This window comes from Watersipora subatra, chromosome 8 (genome assembly GCF_963576615.1).
Source record: "Watersipora subatra chromosome 8, tzWatSuba1.1, whole genome shotgun sequence".
NCBI classification, from domain to species: Eukaryota; Metazoa; Bryozoa; class Gymnolaemata; order Cheilostomatida; family Watersiporidae; genus Watersipora; species Watersipora subatra.
The window spans coordinates 60,649,619-60,662,042 of record NC_088715.1 but is presented as its reverse complement, the minus strand read 5'-3'; the positions used below and the strand labels follow the sequence as shown (position 1 = coordinate 60,662,042).

The 12,424-nt window shown below is 33.4% G+C and overlaps 1 protein-coding gene across 1 annotated transcript; it reads right to left on the bottom strand.

The window, feature by feature from the left end:
* Positions 1 to 951: 951 nt before the first annotated feature.
* Positions 952 to 12,360, bottom strand: LOC137401477 (endothelial differentiation-related factor 1-like). Its single transcript, XM_068087842.1, has 5 exons — positions 12,185 to 12,360; positions 5,287 to 5,338; positions 4,961 to 5,121; positions 4,501 to 4,594; positions 952 to 1,289 (listed from the first exon to the last, which is right to left on the bottom strand). Exons 1-5 carry the CDS (start codon positions 12,257 to 12,259, stop codon positions 1,216 to 1,218), a joined length of 456 nt encoding a protein of 151 aa, XP_067943943.1. The 5' UTR covers positions 12,260 to 12,360; the 3' UTR covers positions 952 to 1,215.
* Between the last annotated feature and the right edge of the window lie 64 nt (positions 12,361 to 12,424).

Here is a 12,424-nt window from a genome sequence, read left to right as displayed (position 1 = left end):
ATAATATCAAGAGCAAGTTGAGATCCACTTTGACTAAGATCACTTGTGTCAGCTCCTGAGAATAGCATGCTGCACTAGAGAGCCAGATTGCCAAGAGATAATGAGCAGCCTTGAACTATTCCATGTATCTCACTAACTTTAAGTTGTACAAAGTTTTTAGGTTTACTTCAACATTATTCATTGCTATTGTAAAGGTATTCTAATAAATAAATTTAATTACAATACAACCACCAAACCTGTTTTATCAGTATGAAATGGTACACTGTACTACACATAATATGTGGCTCCCAACATTCTTGCGACTTTGAAATTTTACTCTTTGGGAAAAAACTGTGCAGCCCCTGCTGTACTGTATAGAAAAATATATCATTCAATGATTTTCTTGCAAACTGAATTGAAGGTTACTTTCTGTAAATATCATTGTTCACGGTATAACAATTAAAATATTGTCGACTAATGTAACACATTTATTACTATGAAATGAAGATTTCATATAGACATCTTACACGTTCATCATCTATATATATATTTCTCAGTTTTTTTTTATGTTTGTATGTTATGTGTCTGCATTCCGACTACACAATAGCTATTAAAATCTTGGAATAAAGAATCCGTAAGGAAGAAGATTTGATCTCAGACTCTACTGTTTGCCAGTCCAACGGCCTACCCAATAGGCCACAGAGAACAAGTTTTAGCATTCCGCTATAAGTCAATATATGCGAGCACATACCCAACGGCTTTGTATACACCGCAGGGTGATTGTGTGAGTAAGTGATTGTCATTAGTTTCCTAACATTTTCCATTGGCAATCTGCCAGGCTAATAGCAAGTGGCAGGCAACTCTCATTACTTCTCACTGTTTATAAGCTGATTTTTAATACTCGGGCAACGTCGGGCAGCAAATCTAAATGGATTAAATTACAGAGAAACACAAACATTTTGGGCCAGAAAATTGAGCTTGAATATGAGATGCATTTTATCATGTCCTTGACATCTATGCACTAAAACAAACCATCCTGCCAATAAAATATTCAGCATACGTACATGTATATTAGAATATTCAGAGATACCTATTACACATTCTTATATGTATTACTTATGTAAGCAAGCATAACTTCAAAGATCATTTGTGAATAACGGGTTGATGTTTATGAGCATACAGCAAGTAACCAAACAATGAAAGATGTCTTTCTGGCTGTTTATAGCGTTTACTAGCTCATTTTTTGGCGGCTCCACCCTTGCCTCGAGGTTCAAGCGGCTTGCCGATATCCTTGCCCCTCAACTTTACGCCTTCAAAAAAACAAGCTTGTATTAGATAGAAGCACGAGCGATTTGATCTGTATAAGATAATCTATGACAGATAGCTTTTGAAATACATTTGAATAGGCTGACAAAAGATAGACCATTAACAATTAATTTTATTACAGTAAAATTGAATGAAACGGAATTATTAGAATTGGAAATACTTTCAAAAGAGTATCAACGGTAGTTATATCGCATTGTAAGAGAGCCAACCAGAAACAAGTAAAATGGGAGGCTGCCTTACTGCTGATATACTTAATCGCCTGTACTAAGAGATAAGTTTTACTTTATTGTAAATCCGAGTGATGGAAAATCTGCCAGATATTTTTGACATTTTACAAGTTTATTGAGAACATATATCCACTAAAAGCTGATTTATAAAGAGATATACCTACTGGCCTCCTTTCCTACAACTACCTTAAAGAGACCCACCATAGCTTTGGCAAAACAAAAACAACTTGTGAAACTAAGATGAAATGTTTAAAATAATTAAAAACGCTTTTGGATTAAGGGGGTACGTATAATGTATTCAGAAATCTATATCATAGTTTTATGATAACCATGGCTGTTTTTATCTTCCTGGGAAGGTATGAAAATACATGAGAACATAGTCTGGGAAAGTCCATTGACATTAGACAAGTAGTTACACAGATGTGGTCCACAACTTCTTATTTGTGTTTAAGGCTATAACCAAACACTTACCTTGTTGTAAAAAATTGTTTGGTGTACACTAAAATGTTTTATTGGGTTCGTTTGCAGTCTTCAATAGAGCTATCCTAGTGTTGTTCACATACCAGTGAAATGGTTATGTAGAAGATAAATATAAATTGATGAATACCCTACAAGATGAAATTATTCGCGGAGTTGAATTTCGTGAAAATTATCTTTTCAAGCATTTTGGCGGACCAAATTATTCGCGGATGAACATATTCGCGAATAAATTAATCCGTGAAAGCTAACACTAGAGTAAAACCTTCACATGCGTATACCACGCGTTTAGGTTTCTATTTAGCTAAAAAACTTATGTCGATCATGCTAAGCTATAAATTTTTTGAATGAATCTAGAAGTTTTCATTAATATTCATCGACTTGGAGGCCTTTGGTGAACCAACGGCTTGCGGTATGTTATGAGTTTTATCAACGTAAAGAACTGCAAGAAAGATTTGTGCGATGAAGCCGTGCTGATTTCCGAATAACTTGTGACAACCTTGAATAATTTTGTAAAGAAGTCTGATGCACTGGCAATGGCCTCAACGTAAAGTCCCAGCGATGATTTTAAAAGAGTTTGGAACTCAGCTACGTTTACTAACTCTGCCTAGCGGCTAGTTTTTAATTTGAGGTAGTAGTTATTCTGCCTCGTGGTAAAAATGAAATCAATTATTCGCGGATTTTAATAATTCGTGGAATCGACAGTACGCGAATTAGTAAATCCATCGAACAATTTTATCCTGTAGAGTATGCGTAATACTAATCGAATAGATATTTTTTCTCACACCCTTAAAGAAATAAAAAAAAAGAAATCTAAAAGCACCAAAAATTTCATCATGCACATAGATGTAGTGAACCATCTTTTGTTAATTCTTGGAAACAGGATTTTACGCAATTTTTCATCAAAATTATCTCCAAGCCATAAAATGATTATATGAAGTAGCGCTGTCAATTATTTCATTAATCAACCCTAAAGCATTGACATCTGAACACAACGATACCTAGCGTAGCTCAGGATAATTTGATGTTATAGTGGAACAACTACGCAGTAATAAGTTTCACACAACACAGCACTAAATGACAAGATGTGTTTTAAGGATAACTATAACTAAAAGTTCTAGTTCCTGATAGTTTAGGTTTCTAATTTAGTTCTAGTTTAAAAGATAACTAAATTAATTAAACTAAGAAAATTAATACCGCCTTCCGCAGTCCATAACAAAATCATTACATCCTAACACAACTACTAAAAATATAGTAGCCTGATTTCGTTAGGCTATCAAACGATAATATCCAGTCGGAGCAGAAAGTCGCCATCTGCATGTGTTGTAGAACAAACAGACTGACTAAATTGACAATCGTTAGTTCTACAAAAGTACACAAACGTTGCACAGAATTTTATGTTACGGACAACAACAAAAAAACAAATCTGCATAAGTTTTTAGATCAAAATTCTATTGCGCAGAGAATATTCGGGTAGGTTCTTAAATTTCAAGTTTACTTTTAAATTGTAAGTGAATTTGGGATTTTAATGTAAATATTATAGCATATGACATAAAGTTGTTGTTCCTTATTTAAATAGATATATGTTAGAGTAGTTTTTCATTTATAACTGTTTACATTGTATTTCTAACAAATTTGAACTGAGTTTTTTACACAATATGATCACTTATTATACATGTATAAAAATATTTCTAATTATCTTAATTAATCGAAACCAACTGGCTGGGACACTTTTGACAACATCTTTAGAACTTAACTAATGCTTCAAAAGGTTTTGAAGCATGCTTAAAATCCAATTTTTCAAGCGCCACACAATTGAGCCTCGCATTCGGACATGAATTGCTGTCTGAATCACACTTAGCTTTGCGATTCAGGCAGCAGCAAAAGAAATCATACAGGAAATAGCAGGCCTGGCAGTAACTTCTTGAGTTCACTTCGATTGCATCACATGAGGTATCTGACTTTGAGAATCAAGCATCACATCGGCTGCCATGAATGCACACTTTGCTAGTCTTCCTTCAATTCTAGATATAGAGCCATGGTATGAACTTATTCACACTAAACTTAATCAATTTGTTACATTATTTACGTTTCTTCTTAACTTATTTTAATTAAAATTAATTTTCTTCATAACTATCTTAAATCAATATTATTTAAAACATTGTCGTTTGTATGAATATTGCCCATTTTTAATTTCATATGCATATAGCACTTAACATGCGCAACTTGCTTTTCTCAACAGAAGAATATTATTAAGTATTTTCTAAAACTGTTTTGTGTATTATCTTAAAAATTTTTTCCTTCCAGTTTTAATAGAACATTCTTACCCCATCATTTGTATTACTGCATAATTTGTATTGTTGCAAATTGATCTGCGATAGGTGAACAAGTTTTTCTTGAATTAGCTCATTCTCACGAGTGAAATGCGCCATGGTGGTGCAGACAGATCAATCGAGCAGTGAACATTTGGAGCATGTGACTAGCTACATACCGAGAGCTCTTTCAAGTTTCCCAAGAATAGCGTTGTTAGGTATGGCTTTTCCTGCTTCATATTCATTCACGATTTGTGGTTTTTCTGCTATTTTCTACAACAGAAAAAGCATGACACCCAAATTGAGAAGCTCAATTTGTTAAGTAATAATATCAACAGAAAAGCAGCATAAAAAAGTTTGATATAGTATTAATTGTAAATAGTTCCAGCAATCACATGCGTACACAACTCCTGGAATAAATTATATAGGTAAGATTTTAGTTGAGTGCAACAAAATTGCAGATCTCATTTATGGATTGCCTTCAATATATTATCTGTCAATAGTTTTCAAATTGAGTTTATTCATGCCAATACAAAACTTGCAAATCTAGTGAAAAAGACATTTTCAACTCGCACATAGTCGGTAAATGAAACAGTCCTAGATGTTATCAAAATATTGAAAAGGATTTAGTGCCCTTACTGTAGAAAGCTCCTTCTGCGTCAACCCTTTTGCCTGTCTTGCCTGCTGAATTGCACGGGCTACACTCAAAGTGACTTTTTCATGGTGAAGCTCTTCTGTCTCTCTGTCCAAGGCGGCTGTATTCTTAGTAGTCATGTGCTGGGCATTTCCACCAGCTCCATCTAAAGTTAAGCGCAGACTACATGACATGAGAAATGAGTTTCTTCACCCATCTCACCAATTGCTGAGAAATCACTAGTTTGTAAGAATAAGCAAGCTATAAGCACATTTAATGACACTAATTCTCTAACGCAACTAAAATTGAATGTTATGAGCGTGAAACTTACATTTTTTGGAAGTTTCAACTTCTACACCAGATCGCATAGCAGCATTGACAGCCTGCAACAAAAGCATTAATAGTCAGCCATTAAACTAATTCTAGTAAAACTAGTTGCTGGAAGGTAGTTTGACCTAGTTCAATATTTAGGTTGAGTGCAGACGCGAGTCCCTATCTTTATACAACCCGCTCAATTTCCGGTATGGTTTGCTGAATGCCCGGGCTTTGCCCACGTAATAAAAAAGTCTTTGGGTAGGAAATTTGTTTTTATTTAGCATATACAACATTTACCATTCTAACCTTTCAACTTCATATCATGTGAAGTGTTTTTTACAGGTGCAGCTCAAATGAATTAGGAGAAACAATAAAACAACTGCAAATGTTATTAAACTTTTTCAAACAACTGTAACTTTTAAATTTCATACCATAAAAGAAGTGTTTTGTTGAAATAAATTAGGAGAAAAATTAAAACTGCAAAGATGTTTAAATGTAAATGTGAAATCATTAGCAAGTAATGGCTAAGTATAGTCTGTTTTGCTACGATTACAATGAAAAATCATTTGGTATAATATTATATGATTTTATTTTGTTTCAGTGTTGGCATCATAACACAAAAATATCGTATAGAGTGGGATAAAAACCCATTGTGATTATCTAATGTAAACACTTCCTAGTAAAAATCATCAAATTTATCATCATTAAAAATTAGTAACAAAACAATATTACAATCTTAGTAACTATAGTTACCTACAATAATTTTAGTATACAATTTAGTGGTTATGATCTGCAAGAAAATGTAACATTACAGTGCACTACGCACAGTACACACCGTAGGGAGTTTTTACATTCGAGACATTCATGTAACATAAATGGTGAATCTAACTTAAATGAATTGATCTTAATAAAAACATACTTGAAGGAAGATTTAGTAAGTATTTTACTAAACTTCAAACTTTACCTAAAATTTTACCACTTATCTGTGTGGGAATCCATTTTTACCATTACGAATAACGCTGAACTGACATAGTGAGCAATGTATATCTCTTTCCGGCGTTGTGGAAGGTATTTCGGTGAATAGCATATAGAAATTTTTGTTATTTTGTCGTAATCAGTAGCCTACACCAATCGCCAAACTAATTTCAAGAGAAACTTTTATTGATATCGTATGGCGGAAAACAGATTCTCTCTGGTATGACGAAAATGAAAAAGCATCGTGTTTCATGGTTAGGCAAAAAATATTTTATAACAGGGGCATCGTAACCCATGGGCGCAATGTATCAATTAATAGTTAATACATCATTTAGCGTGTACAATCGGAAAAGGGTACACGACATATGGTAAGAGTTATGGAATTGAAAGAACTTTGTAGCCTTGTGGTTAGATGCACATTTAGAAACTTGTGGTTGCATTCTTCGTGAGTTCAAATCCAGCACGACGCGAGCTTTTCATTCCAAGATTTTAAAAGCTATATATTCGACGAACGATTCATAGAACATTCCAAAGTTAGTTGACAGATTTTTCATGGCTACCCTTTGGGGCCATAAACAGCTGCAGACATCCATGTACAAAGATACATTGACACCTTTCAAGAATGTTGTACATTTCAGGAGTGCAATAGCTGGTAATGCAGGACTACGCAAGTAATTCACGGTTCATATGAAAAAATGAGCACAACATATGCTAAGTCGAGAAAACTGAAAAAACTACAGTATCCCAGTGAGAGCTAAGTGCAGTCTATTGCGTTATCGTTTTATTTACTGGACTTTATTTACTGGACTTTATTTATAAGCTTTGACACTCCTTCATGAAAATAATGAAAACCTTACGAAAAGACAAAATCACAAGCTAGAAAATTTGCTCAATTAGGCCCGGTATATAGGCATAGTAGAAATACTCATTAGGGAAAACAGATTAGCTAAACACATTCATAGAAGGGCAGGGACCGGCTACCCAGTCAGGTACTCTACTACCAGCTATGCTTCATCAATGTTTGCAACGGCATGATTTGATCACTTGGACTGTCTCATTGTTCAGGTAGTTTCCCCTGTCCTTATGCGCTACACTCTTCTATCCTTGCTAACCTGTTCGGCTTCCTAGAATTTTATTACCACTATTTCAGGGCACTGCGAATGCGCTTTTGCAGCGATTAATTTAGGAACACTTCTCTAGATATTTTTGCTGTGTATACTGATTGAGTGATTCTCTAACAGGTGTTAATTTTGGCAATCTCATAGTGAAACTGATAAATTTTGATTCGCTCCCTCCCGTTATCTATCTCTATGGTAATCTTGAAGTTAATTCAAACATGTTGGTGTTACCGGATAACAGCAGTTCTCAGTTTGTTCTCAACAGTATTATATGAATACGGTCAATTTGACTAGGACTCAAGGACATTCTATCCTATGGTTGAAAAAAGTATTGAAAAGAAAACCAAAGTGGTAAAACATCAGACCGGACACTTGGCAACCAGTGCTGTGATTTTTGTAGTATAACTAAGCAAAATGTTAGAGCAAGCTAAAAAGATCAATCTATATCTTCTATATATATATATTTCTCAAAGTATGTTTTCTGTATGTCCAGCTATAGCTATTAAAATTTTGAATTTAAAATTCCGCATTATGCTGCACTTGAACTCATGAAGATCGCGAACGCAGATTGTGAAATCAACGCTAAAACCACGAGACGACGGAATCTCATACCATTACTCACTTTTTATAAATAACGTATACATCGTTTTCCGTTTTCACACCAAAATGACGTAATAATTACAACTCTATGAACTCTTTTAGTTCTATGACATACAATGCTTTTTTGTCCTCACCGTATTAGGGCTAACTTGTTTTAGGCAAAACGATATCAACAATAGACCCTCTCGATATTAGAATTTATCGATTAAATTCTATTGAATTTATCGATTAAATTCTATTAACTCTATGAAACACAATGCCTTTTTTGCGTACCTCTATTTCCGGCTTTTTGTAAGGTTCAATTGCTAAATCGCTGTAAAGGTTAATACTTTTCACGCAAACAATAGTATCATCTCGAGTAAGAATAGCCTCTAGATTCTCTCACCTTCGATCAGACGATGACACTACAATATCATTTTTACATATCGTCGTACCAGTATCGTCGTATTCAGAGTTTTGATGGATAGCTGTTGGTGGAACATTAACTTTTTATACACACACTTCTATGCAAGAATTGTTATTATTAATCCAACATATTCAGAATTTTTATTTTGTTTTCTCAGTTCATTTTAATTGTATCATTACCGAATCATCTCTTATTGTAATCGTTGCAAAGCAGACTTAATTGAACTATTACTTGCTAATTATTTCACTTTTACATCTAAACCCTTTAATAGTCGTTTTATTTTTTTAATTTATTTGACCTGCACAAAACATTTTTTTCTCATGATATGAAGTTTAAAAGTTGTTTGACAAATTGTTTACAGTTGTTTTCAGGTAGAATGACGAATGTTGTTATATGCCCTTTAACTGCCAAAAACGCATTTATGAGTTTTCTATGGTGGAGTGTCATAGACGCATTTTTGCGACTTTCCTAGCAATTACGTAGTAGCTTAATTTTATTATTCGTTGATATCATAACCCACAGTCTTTAGGACTTTGATGATATTGACAGTGTCGTCTGAAGATTTATCTATAAAATTAGCTATAGTAATGAAGCAATTTAAAATTTTTGTTTGAGAATTTCCAACCTAAAAACGAACATTTTTTGTGTAAGTTTTGTTAAGTACCGCGCAAGTCCGAAAACAGATAATTACTGATGTTGATGATATTATAGCCAATTAAGATTCAGATTTTCGTGACTATACAGATAATTAAAGTAGATGCACTGACTCTGATAGTGGTGAAAGTAATAGTTTTGTAAGAGTGCGGAAATTTTGGCTTCATTGCGATCGTAGCTTCACATAGCTTTATCATCGCACAAAGTATAGATACATTGAATCTTTTGCATAGCAGTGTTAGTTAAAATGTTGGCAAAACAAAATATGTAACAAAAATGTTCTAGATAAAGTTTGAAATTGAAAAAAAAAATTGTATACATATCATGAATCAATATCGGAAATTTTCGGTAAAATGGCTGGCAGTTGGTCGATAGCTAAATTTGTACATGGACGGCAGTGAAAGGGTTAAATACAAATAAATTTTCTGTCCACAGACTATTTTATTACAGTTAGGTTGTTGTTACAATTCAACAGTTGTGCAGCTAGGTGTATTAGCTTACACATCTTTCCTTCTAAACCTAACCAATTAGTAATTCGTAATCCTTCGTTTTTTTCGTGACCTCAATTTATCGTTGTCGGCCATCTTTATAGACAATTTCATCGTTAAAAACTGAAGCTTTTGCAATGAGTTTTTGAAAACGATGCTTTGCAATTTTTTTTATTATATTATCAAAACAACACCAAAACGCACTATCAAATAAAAAAAAAACGATCGTTTTCTACAAGTATGGCGGCTTTTTCGTGAACGAGCGCATGTGCAAACGACTTGATGACGCCAAAAAAGACGATAGATTAATTTCACATTTCACAACAAGCATTTGTAAGATTACTGTAAGATTTATCGTGTAAGATTACAAATATCAGTTATTTCTCACTCTCTTATATATACAAACATTTACATACTTTGAGAAATATATATATAGATATATAAATTTACATTCTCTTATTTCATTTATAAACTTCTTATAACTTTTGAAGTTTATAATATAAGTTTGTAAAGCTTGTTTTATCGTCGTTATTATTTCAACTTGAATTTTTTTAAACATAATTTGAGTATCGCGTTTGAAGTTTAAACATTATTCATTTTCTTATCACTGTTATTATTACTTGGTTAGTTTCCAATCTTTATTATTAATATTAATTTTTTTATTCAACCATTTTTGGCAAACATTATTCTAATAAAATTTCAACTAAAAATACTACCATATTCTGTCATATTTTTTAGTACCGTCGTATTCAAAGTTTTGATGGATAGCTTCTGGTGGAACAGTAACCTTTTTATACCCACACACTTCTATGCAAGAATTGCTATTATTAATTCAACATAGTCAGGAATTTTATTTCGTCCTCATGATATGAAGTTTGAAAGTTACAGTTGTTTGACAAAGTTTGAAAACCTTTACAGTTGTTTTCATTTTCTCTCAAATTATTTCAATTACACAAAACACTTTTCTCATGATATGAAGTTTGAAAGTGATAGTTGTTTGAAAAAGCTTGAAAACCTTTTCAGTTGTTTTTATTTTCTCCCTTTAATTTATTTCAACTACACAAAACACTACTCTCATGATATGTAGTTTAAAAGTTAGAATGGCAAGTGTTGTTATATGTTAAATACAAATCAATTTTCTGTCCAAAATCTTTTTATTACCCGGGCAACGCTGGGTAGCACAGCTAGTCTATATATAAATATATTTCTCAATTTCCGTCTGTCTGCATTCCGGCTATAGCTATCATTAGAACAGCAGTAGCTGAACAACAATGCTGACGCAATGTCATGGCTTACCGTCATCAGAAACCTAGCTTACTGGAATTTTCCATCGGCAATTAGCCAGGCTAATAGCTTGAAAGTTACAGTTGATTGACAAAGCCTTAAAACTTTCAGTTGTTTTTATTTTTCTCTTAATTTATTTCAACTACACAAAACGCTTTTCTCATGGTATGTAGTTTGAAAGTTAGAATGGGAGATGTTGTTATATGTTGAATACAAATCAATTTTCTGTCCAGACGTTTTTATTAGCCGGGCAACACAGCTAGTATATATTTCTCAAAGTATGTCGTATGTCTGCATTCCGGCTATAGCTATTAAAATCTTGGTATTAAAATTCCGTGTTTGATGGATTCGAACACACGACAAATGTGTCAACAAGTTTCTTATCCGGATGCCCTACCACTGAGCTAGAACGGCGTATTGATAATAGACATTTTTATATTCGACATACCCCTGCTAATTAGTTTAACCTTGCGCCCACGCATTATGATTCCTTTGTTAAGAATTTTGGCAAACATTGTTCTAATAAAATTCCAACTAAAAATACTACCATATTCTGTCATATTTTTTAGTATCGTCGTATTCTGTTTTTGATGGATAGCTTTTGATAAGTTTTGATGGATAGCTTCTGGTGGAACAGTAACCTTTTTATACCCACACACTTCTATGCAAGAATTGCTATTATTAATTCAACATAGTCAGGAATTTTATTTCGTTCTCATGATATGAAGTTTGAAAGTTACAGTTGTTTGACAACGTTTGAAAACCTTTACAGGTGCTTTTATTTTTTCTCTGAATTTATTTCAACTACACAAAAAATTTCTTTCATGATACCTATGTAGTTTGAAAGTTAGATCGGAAAATGTTGTTATTACACGTTAAATACAAATCAATTTTTTGTATAAAGACTTTTTATTAAACGGGAAACGCTGAATAGCACAGCTAGTACGTCATTAAGAAAAAGTAATACTACATATATATTTTTCCCCAAAAACACTGAAAGTAATATACTAACACAAAGAGTTATCATTTGTACGATTTCAAGTACATATATTGCACATGACCAAACAATCAGCGTTAGACTATCCCTGTTCTGCAAAATAATGAGGTCGCTAACTGAAAAAATATCTTAGTCCTAAATATCTTTAGCTGTAATAAACCCTTGAAACATACAGTATTTGCAACACGTGGTTCCGTTGGTAAGTTGTGGCATGTATTTGTTTGTTGTATTTTATAAACAATTTGCTCCCTTTCAAATGAAAAGATCATCTTGTCGTTCAGTGACGGCTACAAGAATGTACACTACAGCCACTACATGGATACATCAACACAACCATAAAAGTTGCGCAATTCACAAATATACAACTCGGTAGCTGAAAGAATGTGACCCACTTTTGACGATTTGGTTGCAGCAGCAGTCGGCCCTCTCTTTCTTAATACTGTTACGGAGTTCCATTCGTCTGCCATAGTTATGCTTTCCGAGTTGTTTACTAATATAGCGTGGCTCTTGCCTGTCACAGTGTTGAAAACTAAATGATTGTGATTCGCAGTTGGTGCAATTTTCTAGAACTTGTGTGTCCTAGCCTTCGTTCTTGACAATGACTTATTATCATAACACTACGCCGCGTATGA